General features: G+C 35.9%; 1 protein-coding gene, 1 long non-coding RNA gene and 4 other non-coding genes across 6 annotated transcripts in view; 1 reads left to right on the forward strand and 5 right to left on the reverse strand.

Annotated features, from left to right (window-relative positions):
- Nucleotides 1-3,331: 3,331 nt before the first annotated feature.
- On the reverse strand, nucleotides 3,332-3,447 carry LOC134791161 (U5 spliceosomal RNA). Its single transcript, XR_010144278.1, has one exon. It is a non-coding gene; the product is annotated as a U5 spliceosomal RNA (small nuclear RNA).
- Nucleotides 3,448-3,987: 540 nt separating this feature from the next.
- LOC134791164 (U5 spliceosomal RNA) lies at nucleotides 3,988-4,103 on the reverse strand. Its single transcript, XR_010144281.1, has one exon. It is a non-coding gene; the product is annotated as a U5 spliceosomal RNA (small nuclear RNA).
- A 1,707-nt stretch (nucleotides 4,104-5,810) lies between these two features.
- Nucleotides 5,811-17,096, reverse strand: LOC134791045 (uncharacterized). Its single transcript, XR_010144243.1, has 2 exons — nucleotides 17,034-17,096; nucleotides 5,811-7,239 (listed from the first exon to the last, which is right to left on the reverse strand). It is a non-coding gene; the product is annotated as an uncharacterized LOC134791045 (long non-coding RNA).
- On the reverse strand, nucleotides 7,983-8,097 carry LOC134791163 (U5 spliceosomal RNA). Its single transcript, XR_010144280.1, has one exon. It is a non-coding gene; the product is annotated as a U5 spliceosomal RNA (small nuclear RNA).
- On the reverse strand, nucleotides 9,919-10,034 carry LOC134791162 (U5 spliceosomal RNA). Its single transcript, XR_010144279.1, has one exon. It is a non-coding gene; the product is annotated as a U5 spliceosomal RNA (small nuclear RNA).
- A 2,808-nt stretch (nucleotides 17,097-19,904) lies between the features above and the next one.
- The window catches only part of LOC134790918 (zinc finger protein ush), a 281,118-nt gene continuing 277,274 nt past the window's right edge, over nucleotides 19,905-23,748 (forward strand). The window contains exon 1 of the mRNA XM_063761924.1: nucleotides 19,905-19,984. Coding sequence (XP_063617994.1) covers nucleotides 19,945-19,984 — 40 coding nt within the window. The 5' untranslated portion in view covers nucleotides 19,905-19,944. The remainder of the gene's footprint in view (nucleotides 19,985-23,748) is intronic.

Consider the following 23,748-nt stretch of genomic DNA (forward strand, 5'->3'; position numbering starts at 1 on the left):
AACAACTGGCCGAAAGAAGCAGACAGACAGATAAACAGAACCTAGAGTCGTGGAGATTAAGGGAAGGGGCCTTTGCCCAGCAGTGGGACACTGGAATAGGCTAGGTAAAACAAGCAGAATTATTTCACTGGATTGTAATTTTGATTTTTTTTGGAGGTACTATCTAAGTACCTATACTTATTAGAACCGATAATTCTACTTAACAATTATTAGTAAAAACATTCCAAACAATTGAAGATTGACAAGACAAATTCCTGAATCTCATCTTTTTCTTTCGCAACGCAACTTTCGGATGCGTTCGGAAGAAAATGTCGCAAGAATGTTTACATTTTGAACCTTATTTCACCGTCATAAAGTCGAAATATGCATGTTCACCATCGCCAGAAAAAGATGACGCTGAATGACGCATGCATGCGTCAGTGGCCAGCGTTTAGGAAAGTTGTGTCATTGTTGACGACTTTTCGACATTGAATGACGATGTTGGCGTAGGCAATGATATGGTATGTCACTCCATCGGCGTACAACTGCTCCTAACTCCTAAGCGCCATTTGCACCATCCAAGTAACCCGGGCTTAACCGGTTAAACCTGGAGTTACCATGGTTTCCAGTACAATTTGATACTGGGTTAACGGTTTAACACATTCAATACCACTAAGTGCTACGGGTTACGCTCGTAGCGCGTAGCCACGGTTTCGTCGTATGTAGCGCGTAGTCGCTACGAACAGTGTACCCGACAGTCGGGTTCTTGGTGTTGAATGTGTTAACCGCGCGCTTAACCCCATGCAGGGTAGTGAAAATGCAAGTGGTCCTTAGAGTCGGACGAAGTTAAATCTGAATGGAATTTGTAATGACAAAGTTTGGCAATCTCATCATTAAAAAAAAAGATTAATTTTCCAAAGAGTGTATAAGTTTTTCTTCATAGGGACTGCCACACTAGGCATTAACGCCAAATTTCCATGAAAACATGACGTTTATAATGACATTTTCACACTTTGGTCTTTTCAATTCGATGCAAACTTAGCTTAGCGGGACTCTCCTACATTTACTATCCACCTTAGGGTATTCCAACTGTCCAATTTCCTTGTCCAATGTCATTGCGTCTCACTCTCTCATTAACCAAAATGTGCGACGCAATACACATTGGACTAATATATTGGACAGATGGAATACCACCCTTAGGCATTGATAATTGATGCATGATTCATATGAATGCACTATTATGTTACAACCACCAAATATGGTTAAAGTATATGGTACCATGTATTGTAGATCGGGCGATTTTCCGCAACTCGACGACTTGCGCCTATTTTGCGTGATAGGGGATGGGCTAGTCCTGCCAGCCCAGCTCCTCGAGGAATCTTATCAAACCTTTGATGTTGAGTAGGACCTCGGGGAGGTCTCTCGGAGATCCCAGATGTTTTGCCCTGTATGGAGCCACTCCGCTGCATTCCAACACCACGTGAGAGGCTGTTTCTTCTTTCTCCATGCATCCACGGCATAGGGGACTGTCTGTGACACCTGTTATACCTAAAAATATGTTTGTGTGTAGGCATGTGGTAGTAAGTATATTATGGTGTCGGTGTGTTTGTAAACTGGCTCAGCAATGTATTATTAGGTAATTGAAATTACTAAACAGACAGTTATTTATAAGCCTGGTGTCCTACAAAGTTTCGCTTGGAACGGGCGTTAACATTGACTCACTCAGGCGCATCGCAGCAATACTACTTTATACTCACCATACAAAACGACGTAAGCGCCGGTAAGTTTGTATACAAAAAAGGCCTTTTATAATAAGGAAAGCAATCAATTTGCAGACGGATGCACGTAGGCTATTTATAGTGGCGCTCAGAGACAGGCATATACTAGACTGTAAATTTCGAAATAATATTGCATTTCTAGTTATCACTAAGTATATGGCCCATGTCTTAGAGCCTGCGCGCACTGCGATTAAAATTTTTGCGCCACGATTTTAAAATCGCGCTGTAATACATATTTTCTTGTCGCATGTGCGCGCATCGACATATAAACACATACCATTTCTGCGACAAAATTATCGCACGCCAAAAAATCGTAGTGCGCGCTTGACCTTAAAGCGAGGGCTCAGAGGGCCTGCTGCTTACATCGAAATTTCGTTAACTGCCTCTCTATCGCTCTTGCATATATGTATCTTGATTTCAATGTTTGCAGCTGGCCCCTGATCAGTTTCATCCGTTTCTATTGATGTTGACTGAAATAGTTTCTTACGAAGATAATAAGAACTTATCAATGTGTTGCCACCTACAACGATTATTAACGAAACTTTATACAACCAGTCTTTATTATTTATTTGTCTCTAGTTTCTCCATAAAATTTGCATGATTTCTCATGAAGTTTAGTTATACTAGACTTTATTACGAGGAGTTAAGGTCGAATACGGATATTTAACTACTAAGGTAGTCTTATTAGTGTTAAAGACGTGTGACTAACCTCGAATGGGTGTGGTGGGCCAGGCCTAGGTCCGAGTCTGGTCATTGCTTAACCTCATAAAGTCCCTGCGTACAATTTTTGGTACTTTTCCCAAAATCTATTTTGAACTTTTATTGTGTAACTAAGGGTTCCAATTTCAAAAACAAAACAATTGCTTCTGGGTCTCAGGAGGTTCAAATGCGATTACGAGAAATCAAAATTCTTTTCGTTATCTTGTTTTTTGTCCACAAAAAAGGTGACGAAGTAGAACCTTTTGTATGGGGTGAAATATAGTTTTAATTTTTCTCAAGAGAATTATAACCAACAGCTAGAAAGACATGCAATAGCATGACTTTTTTATTTACTTATTTGATAATAGACAAAAACAGAAACGTGACAGAGTGGTCTGAAACAAGACAACGAAAATAATTTTGACTCAGTTATGTACGTGTAACTTGATGTTATTGAAGGTAGACCTTCATAGAAAATTGTGTTTATGCTTTATATTTAATTAAAATTACCCATTTACCCTTTTCCGGAGACCAGATTTTCAAAAATGCACAAATTAAACCGTTTACACTGCATAGTCCTGAAAATTCTGTACGAGAATACAAAAAGAAAACCTGATGTAGAATAGAGGCTGATCATTTTTGCCTTACCATAATTATAGATTGTGCCCTATAAATGATGAAGAAAATTTGAATTAACTTAGGTATATTGTAATTTGTTTTCTACTTTGTTACCAAATTATTGAAACGACAGAAAACTTAATTATTAGAACAAACATTTTTAAGAATGTCATTTATTTTCAGAGAAAATTAAATCTTTAAGTATGCCTTGAAATACATATGTATCGACAATCCTGCATCATTTAATAGTGTAATTAGCTCCGCTTACGCAGAGCCGCAAAAAATTGAGTTAGACTCATTTGAGTGTTCCCCTCCACGGAAATCTTTAGTAAAAGGCGAAAGATTTATTCGTTTTGAAGGGAAACCAGAGTGACGAAGCCAAGCTGAGCGTCGGACCCGACCAAACCGAGAAAAATCTTAATAGCGCGAACTAACTTCACGGAGCGCTACGTGATGGCGCCATCTATGGGAGTACAGCGGATCTAATAAAAGTGCTTTTTTGTTGTGGTGTTTTACATGGAATTTACAAAAAAAATTATCAAGATAATACATGTTTAAAAAATTAAATGCAAAGAGTAACTGATAAAAAAACTTGTTATGTATGTTAGTGCTAGTGTCACGTGCGCTGTAAATTAGTAGTAAAAAAAACATATCAAGAGTAGAGAATTGTATGGTATCGCCACAAACTAGACTCATGTTTTATATGAAAATATGAGGGCAGGGCAGGGTGCCCTCGCACTGTGTTCTACAAATTCTCTTGTTTTAATGGTTCTTCGACCATGATTATTATAGTATGATTTCAAGTTAAAATTAGCTTCTGTGTTTGTTTGTCATGAATAAATGTATTTTCTTTCTTTAATTATTATCATTATTCACTTGCAAGTCTTGCAACTAAAGATTTTCAGTTTAATTAGCTCCGCTTGCGCAGAGCCGCAAAAAATTGAGTTAGACTCATTTGAGTGTTCCCCTCCACGGAAATCTTTAGTAAAAGGCGAAAGATTTATTCGTTTTGAAGGGAAACCAGAGTACCGATTTAAAGCTGAGCGCCGGACCCAACCAAACCGAGAAAAATCTTAACAGCGCGAACTAACTTCGTGGAGCGCTACGTGATGGCGCCATCTTTGGGAGTAAAGTGGAATTAACAACAGCATTTTTTGTTATGTGGTGTTTTACGGTGGTATTCCACCTGTCCAATGTGCATTGCGTCTCACTCTGTCATTAAGCAAAATGTGGGAAGCAAATACACATTGGACCAAGATATTGGACAGATGGAATTACACCCTTGCCTACATGGAAGTTACAAAATAAAATTATCAAGATAATATTTTATTTTATATGTAAGTATGTTTAATAAATTTAATGCAAAGACGAGTAATTAATAAAAAAAACTTGTTATGTATGTTAGTGCTAGTGTCACTCGCTGTAAATTACTAGTAAAAAAAACTTATCAAGAGATATGCCAAAATTAAGTCTTGTAGTCTGTGATTAATAAAAACATTTATTTTTATAGTTTCGGATAAATTTATTTGTACATTTACAATAATTACAAATTTTTTTCCCTTCCTTTTGTGACACGTTTTGCCAAAACATATTTACTGTTACATTTTGTATGGTATCGCCGCAAACTAGACTCAAGTTTTGTATGAAAATATGAGGGCACTGTGTTCTACAAATTCTAGAGCTTTAATGGTTCTTCAACCATGATTAATTGAATTAGCTAGTTTGTTAGTGCACGACACCTTGCACTTTGTGACTATGCGCTGAAACTTGGCACAGTTGATTCTTAGCTGGTCATGAGCAGATACAGACCGGGAGACCTCGAGAGCCACGTCTCATTTAGTGGGGGGGAGGGGGGGAAGTTCGACGCCGCCGCGCTTCACTTGGAGCAACATTTCTCTAAAACTGTACCTATTAGGGCATGTGATATATCATTTTCGGATAAATTAAGGATGAGGTTTTTTTTTGGAACCAAAACAATGCACTTTCAAACAAAATAAAAACATAAAGTAGTAAACACAAAAAAACGTATCTTGGATTTTTTCATAATTACCAATTTTTTTTTAAAGTGTAGAAGGAATCTGAAAACAAAAAATATAGTTGTAAAGCTACACTTATTACGTTTAAGAAAATATATAGTTTATTATACAAAACTGTTGTTACATGGGAGATAAAAAATAATATTAAGCGTGGGCCAGAGTGATCTCAATACAAAATATTATTAATGTGGGAAAGTTACTTATAATTTGTTCTACAATCGTTTATTTTTTTAGTTTTTCGTAAATAACTCGTAAACGGTAGCCCGCAGCAAAAAAATATCTTTTACGTAAATAATCTGTTTCAGATTTCTTATAAAATAAGTGCTACTTTTTTTCGCTAAGATCAATATTAAAAAAAATATTGAAGGGAGAAAATAAATACTAAGGTCCCCTTTTTTAGTCATTGGTAAATAACTCGTAAAGGATGGCCAATAGCAAAAAATATTTTAACACATGAATAATTAGCATAAAATTTCCTACAAAAAAGGTTATTCAAACTTTTTCGCTAGGATCAATATTTAAAAAGGGGACCTTAGAATTTATTTTCTCTCTTTAATATCGTTTTTAATATAGATCCTAGCGAAAAAGTTTGAATGACCTTTTTTGTAGGAAATTTTATGTAAATTATTCATGTACTAAAAATTTTTTAGCTATTGGCCATCGTTTACGAGTTATTTACGAATGACTAAAAAAGGGGACCTAAGGTAACGGCGGCTATTAACGCGGGTATCAAAATCGACGTCTAACACCGCGGTGTTTACAAATACGCATTTTGCAAGCAAACAGATCTATTCCCTAAGAAATAAAGCATACACAAAACAAGCTCATTCATTGGTCTATCGTGCCCATTAGTGTGCATTTGTGTGATTGTAACAAAAAAGTCGCGATTCGTCAGTTTGTGCGACGGCGGCGCAAGAACCGGTTATTCCATACAAACGCGTGACGCCACAGGTAAGTGCACTTCAATCTTACTTAGTGTTTTACGTAATAGTTATGGCAAATAAACTAGTGCAATGCCTTTTAAGAGGTTGTGTATTGTTTTCTACACGATTTTGAATTACTTTTAACTTAGTTTTTGACCGGGAAATACGTTTAAAATGGAAAATAAAATACAGCGGTGATAGGCGCCAATTACTTCTGTGGTAAGTAATTCCGTGGTATGCCACGGTAATAGAAAAAGTGGTAGTTTTGTTATTTACTCTTTAGTTTTGGTACAAATTATCAGTTTTATAATTTCTTTTATTTATTCCAATCTTGATCTATTCACGCTATTAAAGAGCTATTTCCGTGGTATGGAAAGTATTCAACTAACCCTTAATTTTTAACAAAAACTTCAGCACCGATTTCCTTGTTTCTATGGGAACCCTTAATCTGTCAACTTTTTTTTATTTTGAGATAAAACCTAAAATTTACTTGCCGGTTATGTGATTTTGTCTTTATAAGAAGCTTGTAATATACGTGTTTGATTTGATTTGAAAAACCATCTGTGTTTTATTCTTTTTATGGGTCGGAATTAGGTTTAATCAAACTTCAAATTAAGCCTATTACCGATGGTATGATCAGATTACCCTCGGTGATAGAATGTATAGAAATCTATTACCGACCCATAGAAACATCGAATGGGTCGGTAATAGGCTCTTAAAGAGTTAACTATTACCGAGTGACTATTTGGTATTGTATTTTTGCTATTTTTAAACATACTCCTATAGTTTTATTTTTTATTTTTGTGTCATTATTAAACTTAATGACACAAAAATAATATACAGAACCCACGTCGTTATTATCGTTTTAACCCTCGGTATTAGGTTTCGAATTTTGAGTTTGGTTTCTATTAACGAGTGTAGAAAAATCATGCCAATTGTACCCTCGGTAATGAAAGCTCAATTCGCGGTAATAGAATCACAGCCTGTCCCTTGCCACGGTAATAGAAGATTTGGTCATTTTGGCTTCAAAAAATATTTTAATACATATAATAACCCAAAATGAATCCAAAAACGTGTGAAACGGAAAGTCCATTAAATGCTCTGATGAAAAAAAAATATTCCTGGCTGCTAGACAGCATTGATACCCTTAATTTTTGGATCTCTTTTGAAAAGTTCCTTAACTACCACGGTAATAGGTGCCTTTACCTTAAGTATTTATTTTCTCCCTTCAATATTTTTTTTAATATTGATGGTAGCGAAAAACAGTAGTACTTATTTTATAAGAAATCTGAAACAGATTATTTACGTAAAAGATAATTTTTTGCTGTGGGCTACCGTTTACGAGTTATTTACGAAACACAAGAAAAATAAACGATTGTAGAACAAATTATAAGTAACATTCCCACATTCATAATATTTTGTATTGAGATCACTCTGACCCACGCTTAATATTATTTTTTATCTCCCATTTATCAACAGTTTTGTATATTAAACTATATATTTTCTTAAACGTAATAAGTGTAGCTTTACGACTGTATTTTTTGTTTTCAGATTCCTGCTACACTTTAAAAAAAAATTGGTAATTATGAAAAAATCAAAAATACGTTTTTTAGTCTTTTCTACTTTATGTTTTTTTTTTGTTAGAAAGTGCATTGTTGTTGTTCCAAAACTAGATTCCTCATCCTTAATTAATCCGAAAATGATATATTACATGCCCTAATAGGTATAGTTTTAGAGAAATGTTGCTCCAAGTGAAGCGCGGCAGCGTCGAACTTTCCCCTCCCCCCCCCACTAAATGAGAGGTGGCTCTCGACGGCTCCCGGTCTGTATCTGCTCAAGACCAGCTAAGAATCAACTGTGCCAAGTTTCAGCGCATAGTCTCAAAGTGCAAGGTCCCCATACAACGGTGTGCAGTAACAAACCAGCTAAATGTTTTCAAGTTAAAATTAGCTCCGCTTGCGCAGAGCCGCAAAAATTGAGTTAGACTCATTTGAGTGTTCCCCTCCACGGAAATCTTTAGTAAAAGGCGAAAGATTTATTCGTTTTGAAGGGAAACCAGAGTACCGATTTAAAGCTGAGCGCCGGACCCAACCAAACCGAGAAAAATCTTAACAGCGCGAACTAACTTCACGGAGCGCTACGTGATGGCGCCATCTATGGAGTACAAGTAGGTAATGAGAACTAATAACACAGAGTTTGACTTGTTGAGTACATATTTAGTACTAGTGACTCGTTTTCTATCCTATTAAATTCAAAAACTCAAAATTCATTATCAACATCGCAAGACTCGCAAGTTTGCAATGAAATAAAGATTTTGTTTTTGTAAAAGATAAGATTACATTTTAATTAATCCTTTACCAATATTAATATTTATATACAATTTTAAACTAGACGTGCAATAAATAAAATAAAGTACTAAATACTAAATCACAAAAATTTCGTCTAACTAACGCCATCTTTTGCTAAATGTTTGTAGCTCGATGTGGCGCTAAAGGCGGTGTCGGGCGCTCCTAGCATGCGACAAAGGCGCTTCAGTATCTTAGTAAGTAGTTCGATTATTTTTATACAGATGGGGCGACCAGCAGCGATTGAAATACATTTAAGATAAGACTTGAATAGTGTTTTACGCCTTCGCATATGAGTTTACTTTTATGTCTTATGGTATCGATGGTATAATATTTTGATGGCTGTCTGTATGTGTTTCCTATAAAATTTTGAGTAAGCAGAAAATTAAAAACTAAAAAAAGCTAGGCAAAGTGAGAATCCCCTTCTCTTGGCTGTTTCTTGGATTTTACACCCTCTTTTTTTACTTTTTCTAAGAGCATGTTTTGGCTCTATCAAGGCTTTAAACCAATATTTTTATTAAATTTGCCAAGTAAAGGGTTAAATGTGATCAACAACTATTCTGTTTTATAATTACTCTGCCCAGCTAAGCCAATTATCGGTAATATGGGTATAAATTTAAACGCAAACACTACAGGGTGATTTCGGGATCGTGAAGCAAGAGAACAAGCCATTATACAGAATTCAAAGATAATGATGTTGTTAATTATTGTTTATCACCAATAATGATGATTAGGTATTTTTCAGATGACAAGTAGAAAAAAACATTTTTGCATACAATTTGGTCACCCTACTCAATATGACGTTTTGTCTCTTTCCATACAGCGTATGTCAAAAGTCATAGGGTGACCATGATTACCTAGTATAAGATTAATTTTACTTTGAAAAATAAGAAAAAATTAACTTTTTGTTTTTAATCAAATATGTACATAAGGCCGCAAAAATATCTGACACGATCTTATTTGTAGAGCTATAAGAGCGTGTCACATATTTTTGCGGCCTTCGAAGAGTAACAATTATTGCAGGTACTAACCATATGATAATGTGGATCAATTACAGAGTCAGAAAAAGTGGTTCTGGACTTCTGGATCACGACCCAGAAATCTTCCTGTATACTACCCCTAAGTTCGGATCAGCTTCCGAGTCGCTATCGCAACTACATTGTCGTTTCAACTTTAACACAATATCATCAAACACAATTCGACGATCACTCAATGAATGTACATGACACAAATTTTTGCATTTCAATTTCAATGCCTCCACTAAAAAAAAACAATTTAAAGAAAAATATTTATAAAAGAGCCATCTGTCGGAAATCGTGTTTTTTCTTTTATGCATCCCAATGTATACAACAGAAAGTTCGTCATGAAGAAATATTCCGAAATGTACACATTCCTACAATCGACAATAGTCGTCACTTTGCTAGTGGCGATACTGGTCGACGCCAGTTGGTAAAGGGTTAACTAATATTTCGTAAACCACCGATAATCAGTGTTAATATCACTCACAGCACTTGCATGTTTATTTTAAGGTTATTATTGAGTCCCACTAGTGTAGGACCATAAAAATTGAGTTAAGACTCATTTGAGTGTTCCACTCCACGGAAATCTTTAGTAAAAGGCGAAAGATTTATTCGTTTTGAAGGGAAACCAGAGTAACGATTGCTACCTTAGCGCGGGACCCAAGCAAATTGCAAAAAATCTTAACAGCGCGATCTAACTTCGGGAAGCGCTACGTGATGGCGCCATCTGTGGCATTAGAAGTGAACTAATGATGTGTTTTGATGATTGGATTTTGTCGATGAGTTGATTTTGGGAATTAAAAACTGAGGACACTTATATAATCTACGTATTTAGTCCTCGTGATTCTGAGTGGAAACCACCCAAAACTAGATTTTTAGAAAAAAAATTGTGGCTTGCATAGAAAATGTATGGCGTAGTACTTTATAGTAAAAACAGACTTATAGGAGTGTTGAAAATATCGGGTAACGTAATTTATGGATGACACCTCATGGTAGTCCACAATCTCTCCGTAGAGGGTGCTACGCGTGGCTACGGCGTAGCACATGACACACGTCACACGACTAAAACGAACAGTAGCCAATTCTACGTAATAGCAAAGACATATGTAACTTCGTATAAGACGAATAAAGTCTAAGGAAAAAACGTGCCTCGGAATTCAAGTAAAAGTCATTCTCGAATAGATGCCGCACACACCTTTAGCCTATCCTCGGCTAGATGGCGTGACGACACCGTTTCATATTTAACAATTTTAACACATAGATATCAGTGAATGAACATGGATCAAAATGATATAAAAATAATAAAATAATTTATCCATATATATACATTTTTTGATAACTTTATACGTTTTCATTTTGAGTTTTAGTCGTGTGTCGGTAGATGGCAGTAAATTTACAGTGACTACACAATTTACAATGACAGGACCCCTCTATACTATCTATTCTTTTTGGTAATAGCAAGGAGTCCGTGGTAATAGGGAATATTACGCGAAACTCTGCGTAGGTAGCGCCACTACCACTATCTGTCACAATCTGGGGGTCTACCGCGAAACAAGAAAATCAAAATTTCGTTATCTAACCTCTCTATCACTCATGCGTATTCGAGCGATAAAGAGGCAGATAACAAAATTTCGATTTACGCGTTTACAAACCCCCCTGTTAACAAACCGCCTTGATGCATCAATGTCATATTTTATTGTCTGTGAAAACTTGTCAAAAAACAGTTTAAGGCACAGTATGTATAAGTTAGTCTATGAATTTACTAGAGTCGGTAGTGCTGCACTCTGGCGGCAGAACATTGCAGTAATATCCCCTAATGATATAATATCAGCGGGGCGATTTTTCATTTTCAAGCGCTCGATTTCGAAAATTTCTGGAAAGCGGAGAAATGCTATTTTCGAAATAGGAATTGGGAATCTAGTGGTATTGATTGACCACTCGTTTTCAATTCTATTAGTAGAATTTAAATGCCTAGTAGTGTAGATTTATATTTAAAGGGAGAATACCAAATTGAGCGATCGAAATTCAAAAATCGTCCCCAGACTGACATGTTAGGCCCTTCTCTCACGAGACTATTCAAATGCTACGCGACTGAGATGCAAACCATGATCGCCTACTGTACGGTTACCATCAGTTTGTCACTGACATAAACGCCGTCGAGAACGTAATTTACTTTCTATACATCTCGCTCGCACTCGCATATTAGTGCAAACGGGATGTATAGAAAGTAAATTACGTTCTCGACGGCGTTTATGTCAGTGACAAACTGATGGTAACCGTACTGGTATGCTACTCGTTTCCGCACACGGTGCTACGCAGATGAGACCATGGTATAATAATATACTCCGCCTGGTACTCCATTCCCGTCTTTTCTAGGTCACCTAACTGACACAAGCCTACGTCATCATGCGACAGCGCTATATGATAATATGCGATAGCGCTATATATAGCGGCCATGTTATTGTGACGTAGGCCTGTGTCACTCTGGGAATAGAAGACCATGTTTTATTAGACTATGGATGGGACTATTTTCTGTCATTTGCGGAACAACATCACCACAAAATCTGAGAAATTATCTTGTCTTCGCTCGCTTGGCAATCCAATTATTGTGTATAAAAATTTAAATAAAAATATTATTACTGACCTAGCAAATTGTTTTTTGTTCCTATTTCAATGCACGCCTTTTCTGTCACATCTTTTCTTACATAATCAGGCAGCTTATAATTATATAAATATGGATACTTTTCCACCTCTTGAACGAAATTTGCCAGTGCGACCAGTAGGTATATATAGGTACGAGCGAAATTCACAACATTGAAATGACATAAACTAGTAGTTCGCCCCGAACTGAGAACTCGCAGTTAACCAAAAATTATTATAGAGCGATTGACTTTATTTCACCTACTTAGGTATCGTATAGTGCGTCATAAAATAGTAGAAAATAAATGAGAGCACCACTTTCTACGTAACTGTCACATTTTTGACGTAAAATGCTTACACATGGCAACATTTCTTTTATTGGTTTTATTTTCTTTTCCTTTTGTAAGAATTTGATATGTTTTCTGAAAGAGCTACGTATTTGTATAAAGTTATGTACTCACTGAGTATAATTGCATGAATTCTATAGTAATTTAAATTGTATTTTTCTTAATTACTCGTAATGCATGTTAATTATAAGATGTAATAATGTTTTGAAAAGATGTGTCCCGCCGAGTTTGTTGCCGGTCCCATATTGGGATACCCTCCAATTGAGGGGGGGGATTTAAATCTTCTCGGGGCAGAAGTGTACGGTTGGAGCCGGTAAAGGTTTATTTGACGTTCATATAAGCGCATTGTAATATGCCTACTTGAATAAACTATTTTTTATCTTTATCTTTAACAATTTAGTAATTTCTACTATTTCATGTCGCACTATAGGCTGCAATGGATCAAAAATCGCCTGGATTTATTGCAAGGTCTGTGGAGCCCTTGACTGATAGATTTAAGCAAAGAGTAGTATGTATAATATATAGGACAAAGAGAGCCCTCTCGTGGAACTTTGCATCCATTTTGAAGTGCCATCTGTAATTCTTAACCAGAAATATCAACGTCAATATCAGGGGGGACCGGCATAAAGGACCCCGCAGCAAACATAGGGAAAAAGTGGTTTCAGTTAAATCTCACGAAATTTTAGTATGATGTTAATTTGGCTCTCCTGATTATTTTTTTGTATGGGCACAACTCTCTCAGAAGTATACTTTCAGTAATAATCGAGTATATAAATTTCTATTCACGCGACATGTTTTCAAAAATCGATACATTGTTATGACACGCACTGACAGTTACTGACGTTATAAGGCAAAGCCACCAACTGTCAGGAGGAGGAATTACGTAAAAATGGGTAACAAACACATATTTTGTATAAAACAATTACATTGATTATTTCTGAAAGTATACTTCTGAGAGAGTTGTGCCCATACAAAAAAATAATCAGGAGAGCCAAAGTAACATCATACTAAAATTTCGTGAGATTTAACTGAAACCACTTTTTCCATATGTTTACTGCGGGGTCCTTTGACAAAGTTGTTTTTTATGACAATCGCCTTCATGGCAACGATGTCCATAAATAATCTGTTCTAACAGATGTTTTTTTGTTTGATCTATGCCTTAGATACAAGACTTTTAAGACGTTCTGACGAATTAAGTGAAGCCATATTAAAAAAAAGTTTAGCGTTAAGTAATATAGATGTCGCTATTTTTTCGAATAAAGTGCTTTATATACGACTGTCCCTCCCCTGGATTTAAGTCATCATAGAAATCATAGAGATTAAAATAAACTGTATCTGTGCTAAGCCGAAATATTTCCTGTCAAATGTCAAATACCTATATTATGTATATATTATTTTATTTTTATCTTGCTAATTATTTCAAAAAGGTAAATTTTAAAACTATATTATAAAAGTGCAAACCGAGCACTTTCATTTGATACTAAATTCGACTATGTTTTTTGCAAATAAAATGACCAGAATAGCAGGCCTCTCACAGACAGCTTTTTGGCCTTCTAAGCTCTTCTACCTCAATAATCCCTTGATCGAGCCTGCTCATAATTTAATCACTGAAATATAATGCCCTCAACTACACGTTTACCCAATTTCATTTAAATTAGAACAAATTTACTTAAGTTCTTGAGTATCAAACTATCTTCTGACAGTTCAGCTTAAAAACATCGAAATGCCGGGACGTGCCGCTAGCCAGCCGCGTGATCCAAGTCAAATGTAAGAACTTCGCTTCGCTTCGCTTCGCTCGCTCGTTCGATAAAGGAAAAAATCAACGTCGTGTCGTATCCAGGGCTCGGAACCGGTATTTTTAAAAAACCCCGAAAGAGCCCAATATTTTGAATTATTTTATGCTCTGTACGCAGGACTCATATTTAGGTAATAACACTAATAACTTCGTATTATTAGATTGTTCAATTAAAAATGAAATAATAAACCAAAGAACGAAAACAAACGTAATAATACCGGTATTTTGTATGGAGCAAATACCGGTTTCCAACCCCTGCTTTAAACGAGCAATTCTTGTATATTTATTTATATATTTCGGGAATCTCGGAAACTGCTCTAACGATTTCGATGAAATTTGCGATGGGATTTACGGGGGCGAGAAATCGATCTAGCTAGGTGTTATTTTATACGTTTTCCGTGCAAAGCTCGGTCTCCCAGATATCATATTAAATTATCGTTTATGTAGAAGTTGATCGTTTATCATTCGCTTGGGCCTATTTTAGATTTAAGCTAGTTGTAATACCACTGTATATACATATCTTGTTTGTAAATAAATGATTTTACATACAATATCGTTTTGTCATTTCACAAAAAGTAGCTGATTTGACTGGTAACACATTACTCTATTTTTTGTCAGAATACGATACAAAAGATGCCCCTAAAGGGGCCCACTGATTAACAGTCCGCCGGACGGTATCGGCCTGTCAGTTAGAACAAAATTTTGACAGTCCCGAACAACTGACAGGCCGATACCGTCCGGCGGACTGTTATCAATGGGCCCCTTAAGAGTCCGCAGCAAGCTCGGCCAAAATTCACCTTCCCATACAAATGGAGTTTCGTTCTCATTTTAAAGCTGACAGTCCATTTCCAACGACAGCAGCACTACCGTAAAACGGGGTGAGTAGGTTTCACGGGGAGAGGTGGGTTATGAATGGGGAGAGAAGGTTTGAGAGGGGGGTGAGAAGGGATTTTAAGGCTACTGCTATAAAAATAATGTATTCCAATTTAAAATGGAGCTATAGTAATACGCATAATAAAAAAAATCGATCCAACAATCTTCCAAAATCACCTTTGTATGAAAACCCCTCTCACCCCAAATACGAGGCACTACGGGGTGAGGTGGGTTTTCCTCTTTATCGTCAAAGTTATAAAATGGAACTACCCAAAATAAAGTAAAAACTAAAATACAAACGTCCGGAATACTTATTATATACATTTTAAAAAAGATTTATTACAACACTATTAAATAAATATAAAACATTAAATTAGCTTAAAAATAATAATACAAACTATCTCTAAACTAAATAAAAAACGTCCCCCAAGTCACTGCCGATGGGCAGTGTGCCCAGAAGGCTGGCCGCATTGCCACGTTGTATGGCAATACTAACGCGTTGAGCAAAATACAGGCCAGCCCTCTGGTCCCCTGCGGCATCTATAAGGCGCTCCGCTAAGGCCCTGTATATACGGCGCGCGCTTGGCCCCCACGGCCCCAGCGTTTCGACCCCAAACGCCTCAAAAATATAACTACTGCCAAGGGTGGCATATTTGCGGCGTTTGAGGTCTTCTGCCATGGACGCGGCATGACCAGCATCTCTGCTGGTGCCCGGAAGGTGGGACGGCGCGAGGGTGTCAACACAACACCACCGTTTTCATATGTATAAATAAAATGTTATCGAGGTTTGAATTTCAGTTTTGACCCTACTCACGGTTTACGGTACCATTAATTTTACTATGGAAATTGACAATAACACCGACGCATTCGTACTAGTAGTGCAGCTGCGGTCAGAAATGGAATGTTACCCTAAAACTAATACGTGTTGGATTGTAATGAAACTTTGCACATAGTAATGACATGAGGTATATTTATGCCTGTAATTAGTTTATAATATTTTATTTTATTTTATTTACTAGGAAAACTTACAGCTTGAGTAACAAGTTAGGTAATAACATAGAACCAGTAAGCCAATTACAAGTTTCCACAGGTAGAAACTGTGTAAAGTATACACCGTGTTTTTTTTGATTTCCGTTAATTTCAAGGGTGCATACCTGAGCTTAAATCAAGTAACTTTCCCAAAGACACCGATATTCTAATTAACTCCATTTCGAAGATAATCAATATTTTATTTTTTTCCTATAAGGCCTCTACAAGCTTGTACACTTGCCTTAAGGCCGGTTTACATATTGATTAGTGTTTAGAATGAGTTCATACATTTGCTACTAAACTTAAGTAAAATCTCGGTCGATCGATGTTCGAATTGACATTGATATGTCACAGATTTCAATTGTTTGGTTTAGTTAAATGTAATGCCCGTGTTACAACAACGCTATATGCTACATTTAATTACTTTTTAATATTAATTTTTCTGAAAATAAAAGCAAAAAAATATTTTTTTTTTTTAAATTAACTATGCCATTTAGTTTTCTTAAACGTACTTAACCATACCCCGAAGTTAACGGAATTCAATAAAAACACGGTGTATAGCGTGCGAACTTACAAATTTAATTAATAATACTTATATTTTGCTTATCATGCTTGACAGGGAGAATAGATTTACACAGTGAACGAGAAGAACAATAGAGAAATAATATTAATACAAAAAAAAACAGCATAGAAATAGGTACATAAGTGTTAACAGTGGGAGAAGTCTTGGCTCATTAGTTTGCGTATAGAACCAAAGCTATCACAGAACAGATCAATGAAATCATGATGTTTGCAAAGCTGATTGAAAGACCTAGAAGCTCTTAGAAGAAAGGAGTTTTTCCTGTATTTACTACGAACAAAGGGAATATGGAACGTTCTTTAAAACAAACAAAATAGGTATAGCAAAACAATTTTTCTATGAAAAAGTTAAACTCGCTGTTTTTTTAACTACCTATGGTATCTGAAGCTACATAAACTACTTACAGGCATATAATATACCTTATCCTATTGTAAGTACAAAGTTTCAGAAGTCGTTATAAAATGGAGCGTAACTACGTTTGTTGTGTTCCGTGTTCCGTGTAGACGGTGCAGGCCGGAGTTTAGGCAGACCGAAAAGGAGATGGCGGGACGACTTGGACGCATTCTACCTCAAATGGTGGGAAAATGCCGATGACAGGGTCGAGTGGAAAAAACGAGGGGAGGCCTTTGCCCAGCAGTGGGACACCAAAGTAGGCTAGGTAAAAAAAAAAAAAAAACTACGTTTGTATGGAGAACCGAGCTTGCTGCGAACTCTAAAGGATGATTCACGCTAGACCGGGCCGGGGCCGGGCCGGAGCTTCCGACGCTTCACGGCCCGGTCTAGCGTGAGTCATCCTGAACTCCGGGGGTATAGTTTAACTTATATGCAATGTTACTTTTGGTACCTATTGATTATCAAATGCTGATATTTTATATACCAAAGTTTAAATAAAATAAAGTTTAGACGAAAGTGGACGACCGCGTTCTTTTTCATACAAACGTACGGCGCGATTCGGGAAATGATTTAGAGATTCACTAGATATGAAATAGTAAAGATATGTGACGTTCCACGGAAATTATGGTGGCTGGCGCTTACGCTATTATTAACGCCGCTCCAATATTCAGCCGGGGCAAGGGTACCTTTTTCCGTGGAACGTCACATATCTTTACTATTTCATATCTAGTGAATCTCTAAATCATTTCCGTCCTCTAAATTATTCGAATCGCACCGTTAGTCCTCATTTTTCTCTCTTGATATTAACATAATTTGAAATATTTTGACTCAATTTGATGTATATCAACCACAGTAATCCCCTTTCGTTAGATTTTATTCGAATTTTCAATGACGTATTAGAAGAGTTAGGAGCATTTCAAATTTTGTATGGAATTTGTTTGTTGCTCCTAATTCTTAATAATAATAAAAAAATCGCAATAATTTAAACGACCCCTTCGTTTAGTTATAGTTATGGTTTAATATACACCAAATTATGTAAAAATATTTTCCATAATGGCAATATCCGGAGAGGAAAATGGAGAAGCGGTCGTCCTCTTTCCTCTTTAAGAGGTAATTATTGATGCTTAACATGCTACATTAGTTGCTAACTCCTTGTTTATAAACAAGGTAGTAAATCGGCACTACTTTGAAAAAAACTCGTATCTTGTTCTACCAATCAAAAGAAAAATGTGGTATCTGTATCTATTCTATGTATGGAATGAAGTATTCCATGAAATTGTCTACCGTTTGTCTCGTACAAACGCGAATTTTCTGAAGATTTGCAGGTATAAGAGTTTCCTTTTCTATTACAAATGGTCAACAATATGCACAGAATAATAATCGCCTGCTTTAAATGCCGAAAAAAAGTCGCAACACAGGAAATAAAATGCGTTTGTAGTGACAGCCCGTGGAATGATCCAATGCATAGCTGCCTTTCAACGAAAATGAAATGAAAATGAAATGAAAAATTTATTGATAACAATTGTTACATGTCATTTTTTTTTCATAGAAGTACTAGTATTGGTCTAGTATATTAATGTGCATATAACTGTATACATAATCCAAATTATATAAATAAAATTAATTGTTAAAATTAGCAATATATCGAAATTATTATTAACAAATAACAACTTTGAGTAGCAGTGTGAGATTCGAGTTTTTTTCAAAGTAGTGACGAAATAGAACTTAGCAAACCTCTGTTAAATTTTGTCTTCATTTAACACACGTAAATGTCAAAATGACAGATAGGGACAAATCATTATCAACGCTTGTTAAATTTGACTGACATTTACGAGTATGAATATACTAAAATATTTAATTATTAAATATTTATTGTTTGAATTATTTTATTAAATATACATAATTATTATTATTTGTTTGTCCTTTTCACATCTCTGGACGACGAGATCTCGGAATTTTGAGAGGTGTGCGTGCAACAGCGCAGAGGCCCTTTAGGAGGGAAGTATAGCACGTGATCGTCCATACAAAAAGAGAAAACGTTTTTCCACTCCTAAATATTTTCTATTCTTCATGATTTTTTAGTATGTTATTGACAAAATGAAAAACTAGGTTTATAGGTTTTCCTTTTTTCAAAATTTGCAATATAATTTTTTTTTGAGCGAAACTTATAAAGCTAGAATATACAATACTGAAGCGATTGACATCAAAATCAAAGTGATATATGTTAAGATTTAGTTAGTGGAAAACGTTTTCTCCTGAAAAGGAAATTGTATGAAAAAAGTTACTTTTGTTAGTAGCAAACTATACTTCCCTCTTAATACAATTTAATCTAAAATTATTATTCTGCAAAAATAAAATATTTTTTTATAGCGCATGTATACACCTGTTTTAATATTGATTGTTATGTTTATCTCTTCCCTGTTATTATTTTTTAGCTAAGTAACAATAGAATGTTTTACCTACAAAAATATATCTCAAAATAAATTTGATTTTTTTATTTTATTGCATTGATGCCTCGCAAAGAAGTTAATTTATAAAATAATTTTCAAGACACACACACGCATTTACACTCCACCAATAATTAATAGCGAGTCACAGTTTTATAAATTTTATAACAAGACACGTCCATAGTAAAAAAAAACTTTACCTACTACCTATTTAAAAAACAAATAATTCAGTACATATTTACAGCACATAAGCATCATCTCAAAGACTGCATACACAATATAAGTAAAACGCAGTATCTCCACTCGCCGCCGTACGACGTTGCAACGTTTTCGTTTTGAGCCGCACGCCTCGAAGGGGCGGTGCCGGCCTGCCTACCGCCCCACGGCAGTCGCCCGCCGACTGCGCTTGGGGCCGCTCGCGAGTGTTGTGCTGTGATGTGGACATGTCGCGGAGGAAACAGAGCAACCCGAAGCCGTTAAAACGTGAGTTCCGAATTCAAACTTTTGAAAAGTTTTTTTTTGCGAATTGAGCTTTGTTTTTGTTTTGTGCTGAATACCAAGTGTATTACGTTTATATTTATGAGCTAGTTTTGTATAAGTATATCAAAAAACTTCTTCTTTTATCAATATGGATTAGGTTTACTTTGTAAGCATTAGTAAAATCTTGCTTGGGTTTCAGTCAAACTCTTAATTATTTGGTAAGTACATTTTGAAAAGCGTATATTATTCTTGCTACTTAAGTTCTTTTAAACTACTAGATGTAAAAGAAAAAAAATACAAACTCTGTATCATACTGACAAAGAACTAGATGTACGATACACACTAGGTACTTGTACTACGATTATAATTACCTAACTATTGTGAAATAAAATTGCTCTTAGATGATGAGTCGTCGTAACGGCGCCGTAAAGGCGCGTAAAAAAAAGTGGGTACCTAATGTACTTTCTAATTCAAATAGTCCGGTCAAAATTAATAAAAAAAAAACAAGGAGACACCTCCGCTGATTATATTTGATGCCACAGCATTGTAAAAACATTGGAATTATAAATGTAACTAAACTATTATCATCTTGAGTACCTAATATTTTTAATCTTTGAAAGCCAGGTTATTGAATGTTTTGTACCTATTTGTGATAACACTGATAACCTACTGAAACGAGGTTTTTCTGATCAACTATTGCCAATTTTGTGTTAAGTGGGGAAGTAGGTACATCACATGTTAAGCTACATATAAGTATTTTAGGATCAACTTAAGGCTTATCCTCCTGATCTGCACGGCAATAAATATGTAGTTACCTATTATGGAACTAATTATAGTTCTCGTTACTAATTAATCTAATTGGTATCGTCTTGGGTCATCCCATTCGTTTTTCGTCAAGTTCTTAAATTAGTCCTATTCTGCTTTCGTCACTCATTCTACATTCGTCACAATCGTCGGTGGCTTTCAATGTAGAATGAGTGACGAAAGCAGTATGGACTAATTTAAGAACTTGACGAAAAACGAATGGGACGACCCAAGACGATACCATCTAATTATAGTAATTGTCATTGATTAAATAAACGTACTTATATTAAGAAAGCGTCTAGAACTTTATTGGTTGTCAACTGATAGTGATATTCATATATTACATATATGAGTAAAAGTTTTACCTACTTATTCATTGAACTGCCCAATGTAGATTGTGAACCAAAATATGCTCTGCACATAAAAAAACAGGTATAATATTTACCAACACAAAAATTAAGTGCATGTTTAAGAAAAAAAACAGATAGAATTAATAAATATGTGTGTAGTTAAATCTAATTTAATCTAATCTACAAAAGGATGAGACTCAGCGCGATATATGAACAGATACATACACATTTTTGTTTATTACCTGTATATTAGATATTACTAATAGTGCTCATAGTGGTAAAAGATTCAAGGTGCTTAAATATTTCGTATCAGTATTTTATATATTACTGCTAGACTTAAAAATATATCATAGTTAAGTAATTCTCTGTTAGAGCCGACCCCATAACCTCTAAAACGTAAGAAACAACCGAACACTATGTCAAGTTGTAAGGTGACACTGATAACGCATATTTTTTTTTAACCAATCAAAGTGCATGAGGGTTCGTTGACCTTTATCTACAGTTAATGTGTTTGATTGTTTGTTTATCGCGCGCGATAGCGATATAGCTAATTATGGAAACGTCTGGGATAAATATGCGTTGGAATGCAATCTTGACACTTGTCAAGGATTTGATGTGATTGCGGATTTTATTGAGTTAGGTAGTATTTTATCAAGTTCAGTTGTCTTGTGTATTGTTAAAGCTATTTATTTTACTTGTGAATATAATGAAACAACTTGTTCTATGTAAGAACGTGTAGGTACTTAATTTAACTATAAAGAATGAAAGGCGCCATTCATTTATAATAACGTAAGATGATTTAGGGAGGGGGGTATAATATGTTTTATTTTTTCTTACAAGGGGGTGGGAGAGTACCTACTGATTGTTTTTATCTAAGATTTTAGCGCTAACTTAAGATTATATTAAAAAAAATGTTAGAATCCGTGCGAGTACAGTGGTGCACTCTCGGATGCGTAGGTAGGTACCTATAGGCAAGTAAGTAAACGATTTCGGATGTCGGCTGATCAAGTCAAATTCGCAAAAAATCTTACTTCCTTCTTCCTTGTTAACCTTTAATATTCAGGTTTTGTATCTTTAAACAGATTTTAATAATATCTTATCTTATCTAGACACAAAATTGTAAATTAAATTACCTACATTGATTAATTAACAATTACAAAAAAAGTTGATGGATTTCCGAAAAAAAGTAATTGGTACGCTTTTAAGTGAAAATGCCGTCATGTACTATGCATGATTTGAATGATTTTCTTAAATCTTCGACCACAGAGAAAAATCAATGAAATCTCTAAGCGTTAAAAAATTCATACAAAATAATCCTTATAGTGTTAGTAATAGATATTAAACAAACTTAAATAACTATGTTAGTAGGTACCTACCTCTAATTAAGTTTCGAGAACTCTAGTGCCTGATTAAGGCGCTTTCCCATTTCTATGCCACGATGTTCAGAGGGCCTACCGCGAACCACAATCGACGTTTGGCCTCCCTGTCACACTTACGTACGAATTTACAAATTCGACAGAGAGGCAACACGTCGAACGTGGTTCGTGGTAGGCCAGGCAGGCAGGCAGGAGACTGTGGTGGCTGTCCAAGTGCCAAGGGACATCTTAGTAACACATCGAGTAGTTGTGTCCATCTGGCCGTTATCATCCCGTTATCAGTCCGATTGTCGTAATTTCTCAGACCATCACTCTGATTCGTGTCTAATATTTTTTATATGATTACGTTATCACATGCCCGGGTCAAATGATAAAGGCTTGAGCAATGAAAGTTCAATTTCTTGCTATTAAGAAAGTTGGTTTCAAGGTTATTTTTATTACTGTTTAAAAGTATCTTCTTCTTCTTCTTCCTCGCGTTAACCCGGCATTTTGCCACGGCCCATGGGAGCCTGGGGTCCGCTTGACAACTAATAATCCCAAGAATTGACGTAGACACTAGTTTTTACAGAAGCGACTGCCATCTGCCCATCCAACCCAGAGGGGAAACTAGGCCTTATTGGGATTAGCCCGGTTTCCTCACGATGTTTTCCTTCACCGAAACGCGACTGGTAAATATCAACTGATATTTCGTACATAAGTTCGGATAAACTCATTACTACATTATCAAACTGCACAACGGGACTTAATCGCGTATTTAAGTTTTAAGATTTACCTCCGACGTTTCGAGGACGGCGTTGTCCCCGTGGTCTCGGAGAAGACTGGCTCAAGTTGACATCAACATCTTCTAGCCGCGCGAGTTTTTCGAACTACCCGCACTTGGTCTTGTTTATCAGTTTGAACGTTTTGCGCACTAGGGATGTCACTCTGTCGACACACAACACTAACGATATTCGATTTACCAACTCAAACTCGAACTTGAGCCAGTCTTCTCCGAGACCACGGGGACAACGCCGTCCTCGAAACGTCGGAGGTAAATCTTAAAACTTAAATACGCGATTAAGGGGCTGTCCATAAATTACGTCATCGATTTTTGACGATTTTGGACCCCCCCCCCCTATAATCATCCAAAAATCATGCATCAAATGACCCCATTTCCTCCTACTTCATGCTACCGTCATCCGATGTCCAGACCCCCCCCCCCCTAATTTGAAATGACGTAATTTATGAATAGCCCCTA

Source organism: Cydia splendana, chromosome 5 (assembly GCF_910591565.1).
Source record: "Cydia splendana chromosome 5, ilCydSple1.2, whole genome shotgun sequence".
Classification (NCBI taxonomy): Eukaryota; Metazoa; Arthropoda; class Insecta; order Lepidoptera; family Tortricidae; genus Cydia; species Cydia splendana.